At 40.4% G+C, this 24,223-nt stretch overlaps 1 protein-coding gene across 3 annotated transcripts in view; it reads left to right on the forward strand.

Moving 5' to 3' along the window:
- The window catches only part of ARHGAP10 (Rho GTPase activating protein 10), a 152,205-nt gene extending 132,084 nt beyond the window's left edge, over positions 1–20,121 (forward strand). For all 3 annotated transcript variants that reach the window (XM_074905910.1, XM_074905912.1, XM_074905911.1), the window contains 3 exons: positions 8,866–8,997; positions 10,395–10,486; positions 19,859–20,121. In XM_074905910.1, the coding sequence (XP_074762011.1) occupies positions 8,866–8,997; positions 10,395–10,486; positions 19,859–19,947 (313 nt within the window). In that variant the 3' untranslated portion in view covers positions 19,948–20,121. The remainder of the gene's footprint in view (positions 1–8,865; positions 8,998–10,394; positions 10,487–19,858) is intronic.
- Positions 20,122–24,223: the final 4,102 nt, after the last annotated feature.

Genomic DNA, 24,223 nt, shown 5'->3' on the forward strand with positions numbered 1-24,223 from the left:
CCATAGCCATCTGTTTCCTCCAAATTGTCTACCCTACAGTTGTCAATTACCTGGGGAAATTTCGACCCCAGAATCCACTCTTTGCTTCTGCCTTCAGAGCTTCTTCAAACCCTGGTTCATCTGAGGAAGGGTTATTGCTAATCTTTCATGGCGAATGAATTTGTGTTTTCTTCCTCTTGCTTTCCTAGTAATATTTTTCCTATTTCTTCTGTTCTGGAAGCAGCTGCAGGTTGCTGCTCCCTGCAGATTCTGTGGCAACAGGCAGTCAGTTGGCAGTGTTGGTAAGAAGTATTCCTATGAATGTGTCACCAGAAGCACCAGGAATCTGCTGGCAATAGATGAGGGGAAGACGTAGAGTCGAAAGGGGAAGGGTGAGTAAAGAAAAACAGGAAATAAAAATGAAAATTCAGGAAATAAAATGAGTTGACATACAAAATGAAGCCGTCAAACCAAGAGCGAGGGGAGGAGTAGGACAAAAATACAAACATGTTGTGGCCAATAGCCCATAGTAATAGGAAGAAGGAAATTTTAATTTATTCCTAAGTTTCATGGAGGAGTACCAAAAAAAAAAAAAAAAAAAAAAAGGCAGTAGGAGATGATAGGGCTGAACAAGAAAGAAAGGTCAGGAATCACTTAGGATTTGCCTAGAAAGGAAAGTGGGTGCTCAGTAAGTTATAATGTGAGTTTATAGCATATAAGACACTGTACCCTTCCTCTATGAATACTTCGTGCTGTGTCTGCTTTAAAAGTGGAGGAGGGCTGAACTTTTGTCTGAGGACACACTTAATGCAGTGTGAGCACTATAGTGGTGTTGCAAATTGGCAATTTTTGCTGAAGGTATTGATGTTGCTACTTGATCCTCTTTTTTCTTTCGCCAATTAGCTGCACGCAGATCTGGTTTGTGGAGTGGTGGTATTTGTTTCAAACACTGTTTTGGTGAAGACTGTAAACCAGTGTCATCAGTTCCCTTTGTCCAGCTCATAGTTGAGCCACACAGAGAGTTAGGCCATATTTCTGTGAAATACCTTATAGCATCGCATCACGATGTAGAAGAATCCATACAGAATATTAGTGTGAAGCATGTAATGTAGCAAAATTAGTCCTCTGGCTTAATTTCTCTGTCCTGCACAGCTTCTGTTTTTTCTATTATGTTTGCTCAAACACTAAAAAAATCTGCCACATCTTTTTTTGCTAAAGGCCTGATAGCTCTTTGCTGAAGGAATGCGACCCTGACATTACTACTTGCCTTCCTGATTGGCACCAAACAATATGCACCTTATTCACCCAGATTTTTATTACTACGAAACTCAAATTTTTAATAATTCAAAATACGTGGTTTCCAAAGAAGAGTTCAGGATTTCAGATACTAAGAAGCCGACTAGCTTTTTTAAGCTAGTCCCAAGCTGTTTTAATAATAGGGATGGTCTTGATTTTGGAGATCTGCATTAGAAGGGGTTATGGATAGCTCTTAAAGTGCAGTTCAACTATGGAACCGTAGTTGATCTCCCCTTTCACATGCAGTTGAAAGCCAGTGATACATGGTTTGACTTTCACCCTGTTATATTACGGCTTTACATGTGCAAACGATATATAGATACAGTGATAGCTGAACTAGGTGTATAAATCTGTATCTAATAAATATATCTAAACAAGTAAAGGTACAGTGTAAATTAGAATCTGTACAAGACAATTTTTTTTCATTAATGTTCCCTTGTAGTGAAGCAGATGATAGTGCAAAAACTAAAAAGGATGAGAGGAACTATTTTTGAGGCTGATGTGGTTTGATTAAGGAATTTACTACATGACTTTGGTTACTTATATCAAAATTGTTTTCAATCTTCAGCCTGTTTTGTATTGTTTAGGTACTATTAAAATATTTTTTTTCCCAATTCTGTTTTATTATGCATTAGAAATCACTACTTTTGAACATAGTTTTGGGCTTTTTAACATTTATAATTAACCTACTCTATGCCAAAAATGGTCATTATGGTAATGGTCATTAGGTCTCATCTGTTGAAAAATAGCATGTCTTCAACCATAGGACCTTGTATTTGAATCTGTCTGAAGTTCCAGGTTCTGCAACAGATTTTCTTCAGAGAAAACATTACTTACGCTGTTTTGGTTTTATGACCTACAGACACTCAACTGAGTGCATTTTGAGTCTCTGAATCTGTGTAAGGCTTGGGCATGCCCTACTTCCATCTCCTCCTTCCAATTTCTGTACCTCCTATGACTCCTCTGACATCTAGGTTAGGTATTGGACTGTCTTGCTCCCGTGTCTGGTCTTGTATGTGCCCATTCTTTTTTCTGAGGTGCTGCTTTGACAAGAGGTCCTTCCCTGGAGATGTCAAGCCTATTTCCTCTCATCCTAGCAGAAGGGGTCATAAGGCAGCTACTTCTTATTATATCTTAGAGAGAAAGGAGATCATGCCTAATACTGCTCTTGAGAATATTGGATTGTCTTAGTTCACAAACTCAGGCTACCTGCAGCAATTCCAGAATTTCAGAGTAAGGACTACTTTTGTTTGTCTTGACCTTCAGTAATCAGGATGGTAGTGTTCCTCAAGCTCTTCACTGACTTCCCCGTGGGTCAGAACCATTTGCTGATATGAGGTCTATCTGTTCAGCCTTTCCCAGGGCGCTGGCTATAATGACAGCTCCCCTCTGATGGATTATGTAGGTTTCCCTTATCGCAATGACTGATCTGTTGAAAGGTGGGTTATAAGTCATGTCCTAAAACACTGTGCACTGCCTGAAGTCTGTTTTCACTCAACCTTGGAATGAACCAAAAAAGCTTGAACAGTGGGTATTCCTTGGACTCGATATGGGCTGTAATTAATCTTTCTGAGGATCTTTTTCTGATAAGATTTATTACTGTAACTGGCCCATTGTTGTCATGAGATCTGTTTGTGCTTGCAGTACATTGCCCTATGTCAGGGCTTACCTACAGAGTTTACAGACTTACCCATCTTACAGCGCTGGGTTTTCAGAATTGGGTCAGTCTTCCTTCTTGGTTGGAAGTCCCCTACGTTGTCTGCACGATCTCTTCTTCATTCAGATCATGAAAACCAGTGTCTTGTTCCTCCATCTGGAAAGTTCATTTTTGGGGTCTGAAACTGCAGGGTCTCTGCGTTTCGTAGGGAGCTGGACCATGGTGACTTCAGCTGGGGGTTCTGGATGGAGTCATGGTGCAGGACGTGAGGTAGCCTTCTTCAAGATGCTGATACAGTCTGAGTGTGTTTACCCTGCCCCTTCCTCTTTCCCTCTCTAAGCCTTTGGTATTTTGCAAATGGAGAGGATGAGAACTGTCCTGTCCCTCAAACCTCTTCACTGAGTCTGCACGTGAGTCGGGGTGCGTGGCTTGTTAAAGCAGTTACATTTCTGGGCTCAGAATACTAAGATTCATAGTTTTCAAACTGAATCCCACCTTGAATGCTGCTGTAGGACCACATAAGATACAGTCCCGACAGTTCAAATACTGAAGGTACTGGAAACCCAGAGGAGACGTAGAAGAGCAATATAAGTGGCTTTTCAGGAATATGCAGGGGACCAGTGGCAGAGGAAATAATACAGTCTCTCTTTCATTTCTTTTTTATTCGTCTTTATTGGTTCTCCTGACACTAAAATATTCTGTTACCCAGCTCAATAGTATATACGTGCTATACTTTGGGCATCGTTTTGGGGTTTTTAATATCCACAGAGGCTTTCAAAATGGTGAGAGCTGTGCTGCACAGCATCCTGAGTGCTCTCAGGGTCTTTGTGAGCAGGCTGGGAAGAAGCTACTTGTTCTCCATGAAATCTCAGGCTGTTCAAATTCCCGGTGAGCAAACCAATGTTAAAAGAGCCATCAGATGGCAAGGGAGGGCAGAAATAGTGGTGTTCTGCACATAACAAAGTCTTGGAGATAGCTATTAATTTTGTTTGACTGCCGAATGAATTCCCGTCAGCCTTGTTATATCTACGTGGGTAGACTGAATCTATGGTCTCATTAAAATTGGAATAGTTTCTTTTTGTACTTTCTGGCAGTGGTGTGAATTTGCAATTTTACATAAATGATGAGTGACTTCAGTTTCAGTGTCTTGAAAAGTTTTTATAATATCTAATGTCATCATTTTATTAAAAGAAGGTGCTCTAACAGCTGCAGAAGGCACAGTCCAGGTATGTAGCAGTGCTCTTCACTCATTGTGCTTATTTTGCAGTTTGTTTTTGTTTCAGCTGCCACCTCTTCAGTGACTCAGCAGCTTGAGAGCTGGTTTAGCGGAGCAGGCACTTCTTTTTTGTCCCCTTTTGTTATGCAAGCAGAGCAAGAGCCCTCATTTTGCAGCTCCTTTGAAACAGGCAGAATCTAACTTAGTCATGTGGTTTGTACAAAACAGCTTTGCCATCTCCTTGTCTTGCAGTGGGCTGGGCAGCTGGGCTTGACAGCAACACTGCTGTGTGAGCACAGGGTGAGCGAGCGTGTGCTCCGAGCAGGGAGAGATGGGCATGCAACCGCTGTCATGAGCTAGTTTCTCTCCTTTTTTTTTTTTTTCTTTCTCTCCCCTTTCTTTTCTTCTTTCTCTTTTATTTCCTTTTTTCTTTTCCTTGCATGATTCCAGAGAACGCAGCCCCCTCATTCTTTTTTTTTTTTTTTTTTTTCCCCCTAAAAGGAACAGCAGTATGCTATAAGCTTATAGATGTACATGTTTCTTTTTGCTCTGTCTGAATTGTAATTTAAAAAGGCTTTAACTTAGGACAGCTGCTGTAGACATTAGCTTCCGATTTACCAGACTAGGGCAAAAGATCATTTCACTAAAGTGTTAGCTGCTTCACTTGAGACTACACAATCCAAGTTGAACAAACCCCCTTATTTCAATGCTGGCTGATGTGTTCTGTATAAATGAGGGTTCAGGAATTTTGTGTGCGTGTTACATACTTCACATTCTGGGGGCGGAGTTTCTTTTCAGAGTGAATGCAGCTGAGGAATTTCTGTCATGTTTTGTCTCCAGTTTTGCTGCAACTACGACAATTTCTAGAATTTTGTCCGTGTGTTTTTCTGCTCCCCAGCCTCACCAAGGCTAGGGGCTTTAATATGCAGGGAGATCATTGCGTGGTGCTGGAGAGTTATTGGACTGCATATCGCATCAGAAATAGCTGATACCTTTTGATATACTGTGTCATCTTATAATGAAACCTTTTAAGAACACTTTCATTCAGTTTGTCAGCCAGACACTGTGATACGACAGCCGTAGGGTTCGCCTGTGAAACAACCCTTTTTTTCCTCAAGAGTTGCAGTGTAGATTCTTTTCAGAGTTTCTTCCTTGCTCTCAAGATAAGAGGCTGCTCTTTAGCTGTGTTACCTTAGGAACCAGCCAGATAAACATCCAATAAAAATCTTGTTTTCAGGAGTTTGTTTCTGAATATCAGTACAAAATCTCCAGCTTATTTTCAGCAAGGCCATTTCTCCCTTCTCCCAACGTTCACTGTGCCACACAATAGCATGTTTTCTCAGAGAGATGGTTATGTTGGGCGCTTTTTTTTTTTTTTTTTTTTTTTTTGGGTCCCCATGGGAAATGCACTGCCTTCATTTTAGCCCTTAGGAGAAAGATATGTTGAAGAAATCCTTCTTAAAGTTGAGATGCTACATATGATAGGCAGTACTTTCTAGTATTATCATCATCTTGATAAACAAGGCATGCAAAGCTTTATAGCAAGGTAATGTTGGTATCTCAAGAATCTGTTCAAGAAAAAAACAAAACATAAAATCCAACAGTTTGTTACTTATACACCACAACATTGGAAATGAGTTTTCCTATTGAGTAAAACCTTCTGTTTTAACAATAAAATGAAGCGGTTCCTGAGAGAGCCAACTGCAGTAAATAAAAAAACCCTGAAGTTCTAGAATGTGCTTAATATTTAAAGGTATGAAATTTTTTTTTTCTTCTTAACATGGTGAAACTATTGCTATTGAAACATTTATTTTTATTTTTTTTTCCCCCCCTGCTAGATTCTAGAGCATGATTTCTTGCTCGGTAACTGGGAGCTGAAAGCGACAGGTGAATTCAGGAGCTGTGGTGCAGTGCTTTTGCTGAAATGTATTAAAGAAATTCATCAAAAAGTGGGGGAGGGAACAGCCCTGTGCTCCACGTACCTGACCTTCTGGAACGTTTTTCCACTAAAACTGTTGGAGTGGCTCAGAATTCATAGAAAACCTGCCAGATTTTACATGCTTTTACATAAAGCTGCCTGGTAAAGGACAGTGTAGTCTTACTAGTTGTTAGATTACCCCTCTTGCTGAGTCTCTGTAACTTGAGAAAAGAACATGCTGTGACATGGATCTGTACATTTTTTGTCATCTTCTGTTCCTTTATTTGTGCACCTTTCCCCCTTTTTTTTTTTTTTTTTTTTCTTCAAGTCTCAGCAAGAAACCATCTGGAATTTATTCCAAGTATCCTTATGAATGACCATGACTTTCCTGGGTTAGAGGGTATCTTTTGTGTCTTCTCTGTACTGAATATTGCTTTGAGATCATTAATCCTGTGTCTTAGAGGCAGTGTGTGTTGTTCTAGAGCTGACTACTAAGTTGCATTGATTAATATGATACATGTTTCAATGAAATATTTAATAAACAGAAGATTTTATTTTTTACTTGTTGAAACCCAAACAGCGCACATCTGAGGTATGCACTAGGGAAGACTACGTGCTAGAATATTCTTAAATCATGATTAGTTTGCATTAGAGACATTTTAATACTCTTCTGGCAGTATACTCTGAACATTTTTTTTTATTATTTCCTGTAGTTTTACAGGTTTCAGAAATTAGCTTGACACTAATCTTAGTGTTGGAATTGATTTGAATTGAATAAATGAGAGCACAAGGAAAATGTTTTTTCTTTAAATATCAGGATTGTTTTAACTATAATAGTTTAGTCTGTGCAAGTAGGATACTTTTTTTTTTTTTTAATCACTTTTGAAAAACTTTTGTCTTAGGTTCACCTTCTATGTTAGGGAGTTAAGTAAATAAATTAAAGCAGAAATAATCAACTTCCTAGCAAACTTTCTAGCAGCTTTTCAGTACCATAGAGAAATTTTTTATTCTCAGTATTTAGAGAAAATTATACAAATGCTGGTGTTCGCTTTTTGATTTTCTTCTCTTAACAAAGTCACATTTAGCTGAAGGTTTTTGTTTTACCTGAGGAAAATTTTTCAACGATTAGATAAAAATGGCAGGAAGAAGACAGGTTCCAAGTAAAAGTAAACCCCCAAATTATGTAGGGGCTGGTCTTCAAAGGTGTGTAATTACTGGAAGGTGTAAACGATGGTGTAGTGGAAGATTCAGAAGCAGTGGAGCAGGCTAGATGTCCTCTTCCCAAAGTTAATATAGTCAGCATAGTCCAGCTTTCACGCAGTTTACTACATAGGAATTTTTCCTTTATTTCGTAAATCCAATAGTTTTAAAAGCAGAGCGTGGGTTTTTTGATAAACTCTTTTTATGATTAAGATTCCAGCACATCTAAGTTTCATTTTTATTAGTGGAATTAACTGTAGAATGCTGTTTTCATACACTGTGAATTCCGTTTTTCATCCAAATGCTGCCTGACACAGATCCAAAGGAAAAACTATTGTCTTGTTAAATAAGAAATGTGCCTTTCACCATTTTATAATGTACTAAATTTAAAAATTAATAATCAAAATAAACATCTGCTTAACTATGTAATTGCTAGAATGACCATGAGATATATTGGCTAGAAAAATCAGTTTGTAGAAGTTGAATTTGGTTGTATACCATGTTATGCAAACCAACAATAGTGATCCTTTCTTCTAGAAATTAAATACTTCGGTGCACAAGAAGATTAAAATCAGCTGTATAAGTTAGGTTTCCTGCTTTCTTTTATTCATTTACAATTACAACTGGGTTGATCCTTTTTTTTTTTGCTTTCGGTCAATACACCTTGATTAGGTGTGCGTTTACACCCCCACAAAAACCTTCTTGACTGGATTCCTAGATTTTGGTGGTACTTTGCAGATTTGTGCTATCTAAGAGGTTAATCTTGGAATAAGACAAAACTGATAAATGCTGTATTGTGAAGTCAGTTCTTCTGAGTGGTGATTCCTCTGTGGAAGCTGTGTGCGAATGATTTTAATTCTGTTCCCGCATAGAAACTCTTTGAAGTCCAGCTCTTTGTTCCAAAGATATGCTGACATTAAATGTTTAGACTATCGGTTGTTTTGTCCATGCACTGAAAGAAAGCCTGGCAGTGCTCTAGTTCTTCAAGGTGTAAAATTAGGAACATCCTTTACGTTGTATGCTTTTCAATGGCTACTAAAAGTTTTAGCTTTGGGTGCTATTTCTTCTCCTTTTGTGGCAGTAATACATATTTGAATAGTGTGTTTGTGAGGGCAGCCATTATGCGAATGAGATCTCAATCCGGAGCCAGCTTCATGATCCCAGTGTTGTAATAGTTGCAGCCTCTTTTGAAGCCTTCCCAGTCATACATGCCTTAGTACAGCACTGAGAAGGTTTTAAAATAGATTCATCAAAACTTGGAGAGGCAAAGTGGCAGCTCAAATAATAGCCTGCTATATGCAGTTTCACTGTATCTGTCTTTATTAGATAAGGAATGTGGAATATTGTCTTTTTATTGGTTATGTCATACATCTCAGGTAATTCATCTTAGCTTAGAATGTAGGGTATGCAGGAGAAATACTTTCAAGGAAGAAATGCGAAATCATATGTTGGTCATGTCTGTAAAATCAACTCGACCTTATTATTGGATTTGAATTTGAGGATCTAACTAGTTATCTAGTTATTAAGAGTCAAACATTTTGGTATGAAAAGAAATTTTATTCACCTCGTTAACTGTGCCTTGGATATATTTCCTCTTAGTCCTGGTCAGAGCCGCCCATCGATGGTCTCATGGATGAATACTCCATCTGCTAACCCGGTTGCCACAAATACCACACCATCCACTTTCTTCTTCCCTAACCCTGCCACTGGGAGTGACAGAGCAGGGGAAAGGTATGATGTACACTTCAACTTTTGCTTGTTATTTATCCGTATCTTATCAAAAATAGCTAATTCATGTATTCTTCAGGTTGTGAATGCAACCTTAGCAATTTTGATGGAATACAACAACTTCCTACTTTTGTCTTATTTTTCCTTTGAACACCTTCCTTGTAGAAGACACCCAGACTGAGCCAGTGACGTTGGTTAATACAGGCAGATTGATTTGGGTGGTCAATTCATAGCGTGTCTCTGCTGCAGTGATTTTCTCAGTGTCTTTTAAAATAAAAATTCTTTTTTTTCCCATGGTCACCCACGTCAAATTTAAGTTTCTTAGTGTGTCCTTCTTGACTCTGAAAGACTTTCCCATGTATTTACCTCTCTCTGTGGTTTCATTATTTTCTTTCGCTCTTTTGACCAGCCTGTTTCTGCTTCCTTCCGTATTGTTTTCCATCTTTTGAAGTATTTTCACTTTTTTCCTTTGAAGGTCTTCATTATCTTAGCTTTTTCCTTCAAGTTTTATAGTATCTGCTTTTCTACTTACAGTAGCTGAGTATATTCATACATTCTTTTCAACACTTGGTAACAAAATTTCATTTCACATTGCTGGTCACATTTTGCACCAGAACTGCATTGTCTGATTAACTGCAAGTTCCTTGGGGCAGGGAGTATCTTTCCCAGTATTTTATGTGTAGCTGTTGCCTTGGCTCAACAAAAGATAATTTAATGTTGTGGGTGCTGTGTCTAAACAAAGAAAGCATCATTGGGCAGCAGCAAGCTGTCAGTTCGCAAAGACGTGATTAAATAACCCATGCCAAATATATATATTCCAAGATCTCTGCTTATGGCATTTGGAGAAATAAGTACTTTGGACAAATTCATATTGATTATTGAGCATCCTGAGAACACCTCTGAAAGACTGCCTGAAATGTTAGAGTTCTTACTGCCTTTAGGACAAATCGGTATCTTCAGTAGTCTAGTAATGTTGTACTGTAAACAAATATAAAAAGCAAATTCTGTACAGTGATAGTGGAAAGCTGAATTGCAAGATTCATGAGGAAACATTTCAGAGGATATAATGATGATTAGTTTATAAATTAAGTATAGTATGCTTTGCCTACTATTGATTTCATTGCCGATTAGCACTTGGCAAAATTTTAACTGCAGTTGAAAGTCAGGTTTAACTGTCATAAAAATAAGCGTGCATAAAGTTAGGAGTATGATATTCACAAATGCCAACAGTCAGCTGTGAAGCTTCAGCTTTGGCATTTGTGTATATGAATTGCAAGCCTGTAATGATGCATGTGACATTGTGTTTAAAGTTTTAGTCATCTCTAAATGAGAATGGAGAGAGAATGGTTGAGAGAGTGTCTTTATAATAGTAAAAAATAATTCATAATTTCATTTTTCAGTGTTGCCCACCGAAAAGCAAGAGCAGTTTATCCGTGTGAAGCAGAACATAGCTCTGAATTATCATTTCAGATAGGAGCAATTTTTGAAGATGGTAAGTACTGCTTGAGTAAATATAAAGCAATGGAAAACAAATTGACAAAAGTGTTAAAATGGCTTTGGATAAAAATACAAGCCGAACTGCTATTCTGCCAACATTGCTGGTGGCACACAGTTGGTGACGTAGAAGATTTCTGGTATGCAGAAGCTACTTGCATAGACTTAGCCCGTGAGGCAATGCCTTTGATTTCTGGTGAGTAGTCACTTTCAATTGGTCTGATTCTTCAGCAGCATTGAAATGTGTCGTAGTACCAAAAAATGTTGTTCAGCAATAGAGAAAAACCATCTTGGCCTATGAAAATGGTTTTTTGGGGTTTTTTTGAGATTTTTTTCTGATGTGAACTATTGTAAAATAACGTATGGGATTTCATTTAAAGGAGAAAAGAACTTGTTTAAGGATTTTCAAGCAAACAGAGCTCCAAGTAAATCAGGTGATCACTGAAGGGAAAAGGGAGTGTTACTTTTTGGATCAAGGGGTGCTCCGGTGCGTGCATGTACTTGTAGAAAAAGGAATATTCACTGAGGTGCAGAATGAAGGGCTGTGTGTAAAGATTTCTATGGGCCCAAATATGGTACGACATATGAACATCCAGAAGGTGATTCCTGTGCTCAAGACTGTGTTGCTCCTCAGTGAGCTTCCATGGCTCTACTTTTCAGCAACTGCACAGGGCTTCAAACTGATAGGGATGGTTTAAGTCTTTAGAGCTTATGCTGTAGTACGAGCTCTGAAGAGGCAGCAGATGATGTTAGAGCATAGTTTCTTCCTATCACAGGGAGATTCCTGTTATAAGAAAGAGATGGTATGGAATGTCTCAACAGGGCCTGGACAAATTCAGCAATTCTTGTTACTTAAATGCAATTGAATAATAATACTAAGCGGAACTTAATTTGTAGCAGCAGCACGGTAAGACTGGTTTTTATTACCAGACCTTGATAAAAAATTGCATTCGCACTAAAAAACAGAAGACTCTTAAGTTTGGCCAAGTCTTCATCCAAGTTTTTTGTGCAGATGGGGGAAATCAAAGTAAACCGAGAGTTACATCCTGAAGAACCTTGTGAGTGCTGAGACCAGTATTTCAGTCTTTCGGTCTGTCTAGAGGCAGGGGGGTAGTAAGAGCCACACTGGCCTCTAAAGAATCTGGAAATTCTGCAGCAATGCCTGTTTTCTTCTCATCCGTTTTCAGCTTTTAGCTTACTACCAGGTCAGAAACCTGATCTGTGTTTTCCAGAGGGAAAGTGGCATTTAATTCTGCATGACCAAACACACTTAGGGCACGTATTGCTCAGTCATTCAAATACCACATGTGAGAACCTTTGGTTGGATGTCCAATAAAGGAGGAGTGTTCCCAATTCCCAGTTTACATCCAGCAGGAATAAAGAGAAGAGTACATAATCTAATAAAACAGATGGAAAACATCAACCTACAGACATTAAAAAGCTAACTAAATATGTCTTCTGTTTCCTAAAATGTACCCTGTTAACTCTGTTGTTAGCACTGGATCAAAAGTGTGTGTGGGAAAGTTTTTCTCATAAATGAAAACCTTTTTGTCTTATCCTCCCCAACCCCAGTAGAACGTTCCTAATTTGTTTAATGAGCTGAAACACTTGGGAAGTTCAGTGGAATCCTGTTGGGGTTTGAGTTTAGTTGTTTTGGGGGTTTTTTTAGCATGTATAACAACAACAAAATCACACATAGGCATCTCCTTCCCCTTCTTTGTGATGCTTATTTTAAAGCAGATGGAGCATAGGCCATTCCTGTCCTCTGCCTCCTCCCAAACAAGTAAATAGTAAGCCTGGTTCAGAGTTCAGTTTGGGTTTTTTTGCAGCATAAGTTGGTCTGGGGTCCCCACTAGGTTCTTCCCTACTAGGCACCCACTTTACAAATTCATACTTGGTGTTTCCTATTAGAAAAGGCTTGCAGGCAAATCACAGCTGAATCAGGTTAGGTGGGAAACCTTTTAAAGATGAATTAGCTAAATGATTGCTTTTTTTAAAGTCTCTAATGCAAATTATTTTAATTTAAGTTTTTTAAACCATGACTGATAGGGATCTTCAGCAGACATAAAACTCTTGACAGGAAAAAAATTTAGTGCATGGGGGAAAAGATCTGATGCATGGAAGAGAGGCGTTCCTCATGCAGAACAGCAAGGGTTGCACTCTTGATGTGTTGGCACGGGATAAGAAAGTCTTTCAAGAAGCAGTTGCTTCTGTGTCATGCGTTTGTGCGAGAGCAGTCTTAACATTCTTTTCTTGCACAAAGAAATCGCTAGAAGCTATGGCAAAGCTGCCGTGGGTTTGGTGCATTATAGCCCCAGCTGAGATTTTCATCCAAAGAGTTGCGTTGTCCAAGAACAAGTACGGAATTTGACTCTTCGGCAGCTGTGGAGAAATGTTTCAACTGTAAGACTCTTTTTCCATATCATCATACAGATAAGGTTGGAAGCTTGGGAAAAGGCTCTGTGGATTGCATTTGGAAAACCTAATTGCAGGTTTCCGGTGGGAAAGATCACATTTCCTTAAATACGTTTGTTTTGATTTTTTTCCACTGTAACCTGGTTATTTTATAGGCATTGTCCTTGTCCTGCAGAGCTTTCAGCTGAAGGTAGGCAGTGGATTGGCAGAAAAAAGGAGGAGGAGAACATGCAAGTAATAAGGCAGTAACTGGATGTGTGTAATAACTTAATGGTCGTTCCATAATGGTTCCCAACAGGTGATGCCGTGGATGGCTCTGTCAGTATAGCAGGGTATTCTCACTGAGAGTGCAGACCAGTCTCTGTGTTCGAAACCTCTGAAGTCCCTTCACATCGGCCTTTTCTTCTTGAGCTAGGCACCCTTGTGTCTGTGCTGGGATCAGATTCCAGTGAATCAATTCAGGTTCTTCAGCTACTCAATTTAAATTCCCATATGCCCTAATAAAGGCCCCAAATGAAGAATTGATGTAATAATACATCAGTTCTGCAGTTCTACCAATAACCTTAACTATCAAAGTGACAGTGCATCAATCAAGTTGACATACAGCTAGTATCAACCATTAAAGTAACTGTTAAATTAATGTCTACTAAAAAGTGCTGCTTCCATTAGTGAAGGTTTTATCTGTCTCTCCTTTCTCCACCCTGTCTCACTTTTCTAATCCTGCCTCTTACCTCTCATGTTTGTTTGTTGAGTTTTTTCCTTTCTCATTCTTCTTTGTTTCCTCCCTGTTCTTCTCTTCCGTCCCTCTTGGTCCACAGAAGTTGATTGCAGCAGTTCTCTCTTACCTGTTATTACCCTGGATGAATCTTTCTGGCTGCTCTAGCCTGAGACAGGATAATGGCATTTAGTGAAGTCTTGCACCTGTCATAGCTGCTAAATGTAATATTGGTGCAAGAAGGTAAAAGTTTAACCTTTACTCCTGTCTCCATTCCCTGTTTCTAAATGGAGACAAAAATATCTGTTTGTGTCTCAGGCTGACAAGGTTAGATGTACTAATATTTTAAATTAAGCTTTGCATCACCTGATAGGAATCTATATAGAATCTGAACATTTGCATGTTCAGGTGTTTTCAATACTCCATGTGCATTGTGCTGCTCTGAATCCCACGGTCTTTCCATTAAAGTGTCATAGAACATAAACGCTAAGGTGCCATCTGGTAAGTTAAAAAGAAAAGACAAATTTTTCTATTTAATTGAATTGTGTAAGAAAATGAGTAATGTAATCTGAACAATATCCACTGGATTATTTTTTTTTTTTTTTAAATCTTCAATTCAATTTACCTTAGGCTGTGCCAATATTTTTATTTCCCAGTTGCTACAGGCTATGTTATTGACAGCACGTAACAATAGAATTCAAGTGGTTAGAGGCAAAGCTTGGAGGGTTTGCAGCTGGGTAAGGGCACATATGGGAAGGAGCCGAGTATGATCTGCGATTGAGACACATGTGCTGGCTGTATATTTTTGTGTTGAAGCCGATATTCCCAATAATCATGGAAAGAATACTCAGACTGCCTGGCATTAAAACCTTGCCAGCCTTGGAGCCAAATGTTATTAAATATCTGGTTCTTGAAAGGGACGACTTATAAGTCAGTAAATGGGAATTTCACTAGGGAGAAGTGTTTTAGATAGGGTAAATGGTGTTTACACAACAAAATTCCTTGGCAGTATTTCCAGCAGGAAAGCTTCCTGAAAACTTGACAAGATTGCTCTCATTAAGGCTTTTTACAATTTTTAAAATCAATTTTTTGGGGAGAGAAAATATGAGGAAAGCCGAGGGAGTGTTTTGTTATAGTAATTTTCCTCAGGAAAGGTGTGTCACCCATCATCCCTCCAAAGCACAGAAGGAACACGAAAAGCTGTGTTCGTGCAGCCATTGTCATCCCCCTCTTGTCTTTCCTAGTGTAACAAAGTGCCAGCCTTAGTTGATGTCCCTGGTTTTCACTCCAAGGCACTCTCTTGCCTCATACTCATGCTGTGGCTTCTGGACTGTCTGTCCTTATGGTACTGACAATTAGAGGATTTACACTGAAGAGACGTTATCCTCCCAAAATATTGTATTGCACTGTATGTTCAAATAATTACTTTGTTGAGGTTAAAATGAGGATAAAGCTACTTCTTAGTGCACCTTTCACCTGTGGATTTCAAAGCACTTGGAAACATTCATCTGCGTTAATTATTTTACATCTGGAGAAAATGAGTGTACAGGCTGTGGACAGATGTTCTCCTTTTCAGATGCCTCCATGCTGTTTGGAGGTAGTTACCCCAGACTGCTGCTGAAAGTTACAGCCACTTCACCAATAAAAAGTAGCAGAAGAGCACTACCAAATTTCTGATTTTGCTAGAAGTTTGAAGAAGTCCTTAACCCATCTGATTTTGCTCCTGCCAACAGTGTTGTGGAAGCAGTGGTCTCCAGAAGAGAAATGTTAAAATGGAAGATGTTTAAACTGATTCATTTTACCTTACAGTTGGTGTATGTGCAGGACTGTCAGAGATGTTTGGCTGTCAGGTGGGATGGGAATCAACTCAGGAGAAAGAGGAGAAAGACCCCACCCAAGTCTCAAGGTCTACACACAGGTCACTACGTTACAGCGCAGGGAACTCAGCAGCAACTCTGCTAACCAACCTCTTGTCTCCGTTTTAGAGTGAGCCAAATTATTCTTTGGATGCTCTCTCTATTCATGGTATTGACTAGATCTCCACCAGTGGTAATAGGAGGTTAGGAGCTATGTAGGAAAGTCTGTCTGCAAGCTGAATTCCAGCTCTCACCAATTTCTCACGGTGTATCAGTGTGCTTTCATTCACAAGCCTGAGCCCTTTTATAGGCAGGCTGGCTTATTCGTGGTCACACAGAAAATCTTTAGCAGAGGCAGGAAGAAGACACCTTGACTCCTAGCCCTGTGTCCTGTCCACCAGATAATTCTGCTTCTCACAACATACTTAAGGGAAACAGCAAGTTTTTAAATTTTGAATTCCATGCTAACCCTAAGCATGATAAATGTTTGTGTATTTCTGTGGTCAACTTTACCCGTAGGGAATGTTTCAAAACCCCGTAGGGATTTCTAAACACAGAGGGCTTGCAAATGCATTTTGTTGCTTTAATTGAATTTCTTAGTGAAACGTTGGCCGGCGTGATTGAGTTCTGTGGAAGTATATTCTGGTGGTGTAGTGGTTTTAGCAGTGAAAATTCAGTTGCCCACAGAATGCAGTCCTGACTTACGTAGCTTGTTGGGGTCATTACTTACTTTGTTTGGCAAAGCAGTCCATCAGAAAGGGAGGCCCTCTAATGCCAGCCACCACGCATGTTAGATTGCCTCCCCTGTTTCTGTTACCCCCTGTAACAGCTAGTTTCCACGGAGGTGTAGAAATCGCTGTGGATCAGTGTCTGATTCAGTCCCGCTGAATTTAGTGGCACCTAGGCAATGAACTAATACTGCTGTGGAAGTGAGTCTTGGTCTCATTTGTAGTCCAGACCCGTGAAACTTTTGAGCTGCTAAAGCAGAACAAGGTCTGCTTATAGCACTGGGTCTCTGGGAAGAGCTGATTGCAAATTCAGAGTATTTGCCGTCAGATAGTAGTAACATGGGCAATACTGAAGCGATTTCCTATGGAAAATACAGAAAAATAAGAAGAAACACTGCAAATATCAAGTTGACCTTACAGTATTTCTCGATTAGATGAAATCGGAAAAGCTTTTACTTAAAGCATCTCATAGCAAGTTGAAAGTGTGTTGATTTTGTTTGTCCATCTGAGGCGGTGTGATTGTTCCGTGGCGCTTGCTGTCATTCCTGATGGTCAGACATTCTGCCCTACGCTTTGCCTCCGCTAGAGCGAGACTGCTGAAATGGCCTGGCAGCAGGTATTGAGGAAGCTGCCGTCCCACTCTGGGCTCTCAACTTCGCTGCTATTTCCCCCGGCCTAAGAGGTGATGGCTTTTGGTGGTGGTTCTCTGATTGGTCTTGTTGTTCAGTCTTGCTGTATGCTTGTTAAACCTTGAGGAAAATGTTTGATTTTTAGTTCTTTGCTCTGTATCTTTTACACTACAAGCATTTTCCCCTCCTGTCCCTAGCCAATATAAGAGTTAGTCCTATGGGATGCTTGGTCCAGTAATGAGTTGTAGTTTTAAGGCTAAATGTGTGGTTTCTGCAGCAAGGTATTTTTAAATGAGGCAGGCCTGAGAAAGTGTTAAGAACTGTAATCGTTGTTGACGGAGAAGAAATGACAGAAAGGGGACACTATGGAACATCTCTTCTTGAGCTCATAAATAGCCTGTGTCCTGGGTTTAAGAAGAGCTGTGAGATGACAACAAAATATCTTTGGTGTGGTAAACTGTTTTTTTATTTTAAATAAATGCTGTTGTACACTAAACTTTGGGAATGGATTAGCCAAGAAAGCAGAATCATTGGAGCTTAAAGCAGCTTCTCCGCCGATAGCATTTGCCCGCAGAAGTAGTCAGGGATGTACGTGGGTGTCTTAACCCTTCTTGTGTGAGGAGATTTGAGTGGGGGCAGAAGTCCTACCCGACGTGACGCTCACCACTGCTGCCGAACATTAAGAATCACTCCTTGCTGTGTTTTTTAAAAAAGGCTGATCTCTAGAAATGGTGATCTTGCACGTAATCTGAGTGCTAATTCTTTCTTCAGTCTTCGTAGAGTCTACAAGAAACTTCTGCTAACAAGGAGGCCCTGAGCGTACGTGTAGGATATTTAACTTTCTAAGCACAGAGCTCAGTTGTACCATCCATGTCTAGTCTTCTGGAGTGAAAACGGCACTTCCACTCGGGTCTAATTGCTCAGCCAGCATGCGTTATCTCTGAACGTACCGCGGTGTGCAGAGTTCAACGGTATGTTATCAAACCGGCTTGGAAAATACTTCTTTTGAAATTTGTTGTTGTGTTGAGTCCAGGGATTCAGCACAGTTTGAGCATTTCCTCCCCTGGGCACATTTTAGGTAAATTTAAATTTCAGTGTGATCACCTCCGATGAGGCCTGCCCTCATTTTGAACAGGCATTTGAAGTATAGACACTCAAATGCCAGTAATATCTATCCTCTCCCAAATCCAAATTGAGGTTGAGCTCCAGAGGACAAGTAGAAATTTCTTACCTCCAGGTTTTCTAGTTGTTTTTCTTCCTAATCTGTCCTTTTTTTTTTTTTTTTTGAGCTTGTTTCCTGTCATACAGCTGTGCTCCATAGGCATGGGAGACTTGAGGGAGAGGTTTGGCTGCCCGCTGGAGCTGCTGGCCTGTTTGCTGGGAAGGGGGGAATCCCAGCCGCTGCAGTGGAGCTGCTGGAGGGAGGTTTGTGGTGGTGTCAGCGACGCGCCTTCAAATGCATGTGTGCTCTGTAATTGTGGAATAAAAATGACAAAGGGAGAGGAGGGCCTGCTAATTACTAATAGTAATGTAAGTTACTGTGTGCGCAGAGATCCTAAAAGGTAATTTGCTATGTAATTTTTTTTTTCCTTTGGAATCTTTCTGTCAAACACATTCGTTATAAGCCCAGACTTTCGATCCGAATCTAAACTATCGGTCTCATGTGAAAGCTTCTGGATTATCTGGAGATGTAGCTGTTGTTTAAACCATGGCTTCAGAGCACAGCTTCTAGCCTCGCTGTCTGACAATAATAGGACACCAGGAAAAAAACTAGAGGAAAGTATGTTTTAAGTGCTGAAATGTAGAGCCTTACAGTGCTTTTGAAAGTGAGACTTAACATGTTGCTTTCTCTTAACTGTTATTTCCCTGATTTGTAGAAGGCTGCAAATATCTCATTCCTCAATGTGTTAATGTGTTTTAAATAAAGCACTGACATGGCTGGCAACATGCTTCAGCATTTGTCTGATCTCTTCCCTAAATAATGTCTGTCTCAGAAGCACTGTGAGGATAAATTAATATGGTAGCAAATATTGTAGGTTGCTAAAAGTGTGGAATTTTACAGTTACATAGGTGAGTAGGTACCTGTATCGTGTTCTTGTGAGAAATTTGATAGGGGAATTTGAGGACTTTTTAGACTGTTTTCCAGATAAACGAGGCTTATGTTTCTTTTTTAACTTCCTGTCAAATGCGGTCAAAATATACATAGGAAGCCAGATTTCATTAGTTCTGTTGCTCACAGAGTAACTCGGGGGGCATTTAGAGTCAGAGCTGACAGTTTTCTTATTTTAGATTCACGGCTACTCCTGCATAAACTTTGGGATCAGCAGCGGCGAACACTTTTAGGATGGCCGTAAGGAACAGTGTGTGTCATTCCAGCCTCTCCTTCGTGTTTTGTGAACAGCGCTGGGTGTCTGAATTACAGAGGGAGGATTTAACCAGAAAAATGGGTCGGATTTTGTCCATTGGTCTCTTCCAACAGCAGCTCTACTCTGTGATGAGATGACGCTTGGGCTGAGATCTGGCTCATTTCTGTTTCCCCTGTCACCCTTTACACGCTTACTTTTTATGCAGACTGAGGTCCTACGCCTTTCTTCTGTGGCTCTGGGCTTCCAGATTCATTGCTTCTCCTCAAGACAGGATTTTGGTCTTGCTTTTCCCCCAGCTACTGAAATTGCTTCCCACTGTTTGATATGATTTCTAACTTCTCCCCAGAGCCATCTAGATTTTATATTTTGTAAACCTCTCCTAAGTTCTATTAACTGTTTCTTTAATGAAGTCTCCTGCACCTAAAAGCTATTTCACCGTGTATACTTAGCAGAAGGTAGCTCAAACACCTATATTATGCAAGTTTTTAAGTTAATCCTCCTCTTCATCTTTCCAAGCCCGATTCTTAAACTGGTCATTGCAGAAGACTGGATGTTTTTCTGGATGCTTTGCCTGGTGTGATGGAACTAAAGCTAAAAGTACTAATTCGAGCATAAAAAGATGTAGTAATTATTTTTTTTTTCCCCTTTTTTTCTTTTTCAGTGCAATTTTCCAGAGAACCAGGGTGGCTAGAAGGCACGCTAAATGGCAAGAGAGGACTTATTCCACAGAATTATGTTCAGTTTTTATAGCTTTGTGCATTGAACGCCAAGAAGGTGTACATGGTATCCATGGATTTTTGTTATAGTCACTTCTCTCTACTTTTGTGACTGCTTTTAATCAATGAAGAGCCTGACTATGGGTGGAAGATCCCAATCTGTGTAAAGACATTAAGTGTTGCCAAATATGAATTATATAAAATTTTTTAAGGGTTGGGATGGGGGGGGGGGGACAAGAGAAGGGGGCTGGAGGGATAGGTTAATTTTTAATAAGGTGCTTTTTTCAGTTGTAAAGAGCGGTAGAGGTATGTTTGTTTGCAAGATAACTAGCATTTTAAGTCAAAGATTTGGTTGATCTGCGAAGATCAGTTCAAAAATATCTGTTGAAGATTTTTATAAACTTAGTGTCCTGGAGATTATGCATCAATAACCATCATTTATAACAGAATATTTTTTGGGTTTGGAGAAAACTGTTAGATTAAAAAAAGCTGTCATGCTGACAATCAAATTATATTTCAAAGTGGAATAGACAGTACGGAACAGACACCAGTAAGTAAAATAATAGGTATCAAGACATGACATTTTTCAAATGTCTTCAAAGAGCACATTCGTTTATGTTGTGTGTATGATTTCATTTATTTTATAAAGATAAGACACATGAACTTTTATTACAGGCTCCTATATGTCATGGTTCCTTTGCTACTCAAAAATATCACTGTAAATGAAATAAAATGTTATTTGCTATTTGACCTAAGTCATTCCTATGTTGGAGAATATTTTGCTCTGGTTTTGTAAGTTATGATGTGAAATAATTATTGGCAGCTGTATGCAGTCAGCCTCAAGCAGGCTCCAAAATGGATGGGGAGCTTTCCTCACTCAAAATAGGCAACTCTGCAAGCTCAAGCCAAAAGGAAGAGAGAATCTCTGGCTATGATCCTTGTGCATCCTGGAGGCATCTTGCCTATTATCTGTTGTCTGTCTGTCTAGCTCCTGCTTGAGCAGCTTCCCTCTCTTCCTCCCCTCTCATTCATTGTCATCTGTAAGCTCTTAATGGTGCTTCGTAGTATCAGAATCCTCAAGTAGCTGCCTCATAATTTGTAGAACGTGTTCGAGTAGCAACAGTGTTATCTGTGGCCGTAGAAGAAGCTTCCAGAAATCTTGTGGTATATAAATCTGTGCCTTGTGATTAAAAAAAAAAGTTATGTGCAGTTTATCATTAATCTTTGTCTTTTTCTCTCCTTCAAGTGAGACCCTCTGGGAGGCAGTGGAGAGGATGCAGGAAAGTATGATGGGATGACACGCTAATACAGGCTCACTTATTTGTTAAATTGGACTCTCTGGATTTTGAGCCATTTACTGCAGATATACTGAGCTTGCAATTTTTTCTACCGTGATTAGTAAAGCAGTTAACAGTTAATGCTGCCTTAAGGTTGGGATGGCTTTTTTTCCCCCCTTAAGATTTAACTCTGTCCCATTATTTTGTTCCTTTGCCCAGACTGCACAGACCATTGGAGTATGCACAGATCATTTCCAGATGGAGCAGCGGTGGGCCAAGTCAGTGCAGCTCTCCAGCTCTAAACCTCATAGCTTGGAGGAGTTTCATCTGGTGTATTCTCGTGGTATTTGAGCAGCGACTCGCTCTGCCATACAGCTTTTAGGCAGTTCTTCTCTTGGCACAGTGACTAAGTGAGCCAAGCACTGAAGATGACTTTCAGAGTTCTGCGAAGGAAATCGAGTTGTTTAATTTGCTCCTTGACTCAGTTATTAAGGAGGCAGTTTCACCAGTACACACAGCAACAGGTCGCCTGTTTCCTTACGGGGACTGGTTCACAGGGCAGAGCTGGCTCGCTCTCGTGTCATGTGGGCCCACAGCTCTCTCAACTCCTCTGTGGCCTCAGAGGGTCATTCTGGAGGCAGGATGGTGTTTGTGTGGCCACACTCAGTGTACATGGCTACTAGCTGATGGAAAATGTTGAAAGAGGGAGAATGTAAATCTTTGGTGTTAGCCTGCTAGGCGTGGCAGCTCAGTATGCTGGCTTGTCAGACAGTGAAGCTGTGATAACTTGAAGCTTACAAGCTTTCTAAGTGGCTTCCATTTGTTTTGCTGTTGTCTTAAACATGCAGTGCATGTTTGATCTTGTTCTGGCTGCTGTTTTCTAAAATTCTCAATGTATTTCTCAGCTTTAGCTCTGTGGTCTGTTTTTTACTTTTTGTTTGCTTTGTTTCCTTTTAACCGAGGTGGCTTAAGAGATGGAATAAAAGACTTAGTGTCTCTTCCATCCAGTCCTGTGACCCTGTTTGTCTTTAGTTGAGATGTTTTGAGACTCTTGTTACTTCTGGAGCCACACAGAACCCAAACCAGAGGAATACTTTTCTACTGAGAAATGATAACACTGAGCAGAGGTAATACTAATCCAGACTTTCTCACATCCTAGACGCTGTCTAAAGGCAGCAGTGTGAGCTGAGCCAGATCAGATCTGGCTTTCAGGCTAACCACACTGCCTCTTAGGAATTTAGCTGTGGTTAACTGCTACCCACCGTACGGGTTTCCACATCAGCCTGCTTACACTAAGGCTGAGCAGAGACTTGTAGAGCCGAGCGGCCGTGGCACGTCTCGTTCCTCATCCTCACTGCCGCAGACGGTGCCCTTGTGCTGACTGGAAGTAGAGACTAAAGGATGCTGAAAATGAAGAAGCGTATAAAGAAAGTCAGGCCCCTTTCCCATCCTTGGAGACCTCCTAAAGCCAGGCCTTAGGGCACGCCTCTTGTCTGCCTTTTTTTCCACGGCTTGGGAGATTTGGGAAAAGCAATGTACCATTCACTTGAGGCGGAAAGGAGGACAGGGATCAGCTGTGGAGGAAGCTGGTCAAAGGGCTCTTCTCTTTTGGCCCTGGGTCTCTCCCGGGGAACTGCTCTCATGTCAGCTGTGGGTACAGGTTCGGCTTAATCCTCAGGCTTGGTTGCCCCTTGCTATGACCCGGTTACTGTGCGGAGGAGCATGTACTGGTCAGTTGTCAAAAGCTGAGACTCCTGGTAGCAAAAGCATGAGACAGGCTCAAAATTAGAGAGAGTGAGTGAATTAAGAGAAAAAAAAAAAACCAAACCCATGCAAATTTGTGGTTTTTATGCCAAATGTTTGCCTTGCCGTCACAGTGAGGCCACAGATTGAATCACTCAACCTGGGGATTAAGGTTGAACGTGTGTTTGCTGAATAATTAATGGAAAAGCTGAGACTCCTGCCTATCTGGGCTCAGTAGGAAGTCACAGCCTGCAGAAGTCACTGGACAGCGTGCAGCTCTCTGTCTTGGCCAGGCAGCGTGTCCGCTCTGCTGGGTGAAAAACCCCAGGGTTTGCCGGCTGCTTAAGGTTGTTAATCATTGTCCCAGCTGATCTTCACGGCAGGTTTCCTTCTGCTGCCCAGTTTTCCATCAGGAGCGACAGAAAAATCTCATTGGCTGATTTAGCCACCCTGTCACGAAAATAAGTGCTCCTGCTACCCTGCTGAACAGCTTTTGCTAGCTGAGCCTCTGCAACTCTATCACAGAAAAGACTCGGGGAGAAACTTGCCCTGCTCAATGCTCTGTTCCCTGTTCTCTTAACCCATTTCACAATTCTTACCTGGTTTGCAATTTAAAGAAAAAAGTTGCTGACAGAGGGCTTACGTAGGCTTTAAATGCACCAGCGCTAAACCCAGTTTAACTGGAAGCCTTCACTGGAGGAGTTTGACCTTTTAAACTGGATGTGCCTCGGAGAGCGTTTTCGACATCAGAGTTCAACAGTGCGTTCCCCTCCGTGCTTGCAGTACCCCCAGGTAAGCACCCACGGAAACTTCATCCTATCAACCCCTACAATTAAAGTGTCCTTTCAAAAAACCTGATGGCATGTTCTACCTAGCAAAATCTCTGAAATGAAAAGGCACGTTTTCACTCCTTTCTTTCTTAGTAATACCGTGCTCATCGTAACCTCCCAGCCCCTGCAGATACCTGAAAGCAAGCAGTGTCCCAGCTTGAGGTCAGGTTACAAGTTTCATGATGTTTTTTTTTAGGTAGTGATAGCGTTTATCTTATTTCTAGAACAGCATATGACAGATACATCTGCTTGTAAACATATGGGAAACTTTTCTTAACACTGCTGATCCTCTACTATTCTTTCCTTCTGACAATTCAGCAAACAGAAGGCAGGTGCGAGGATTTTTGGCAATAAAAAGTTTGTGTAACTCGTTATTTAAAAAACCCAAATGCAATTAAATGGTGGTCTTACACCACAGATGTAACTTCGTGCAGCACTTAGGGGTGGATTTTTGAGACAG

This window comes from Athene noctua, chromosome 4 (assembly GCF_965140245.1).
Source record: "Athene noctua chromosome 4, bAthNoc1.hap1.1, whole genome shotgun sequence".
In the NCBI taxonomy this organism is placed as follows: domain Eukaryota; kingdom Metazoa; phylum Chordata; class Aves; order Strigiformes; family Strigidae; genus Athene; species Athene noctua.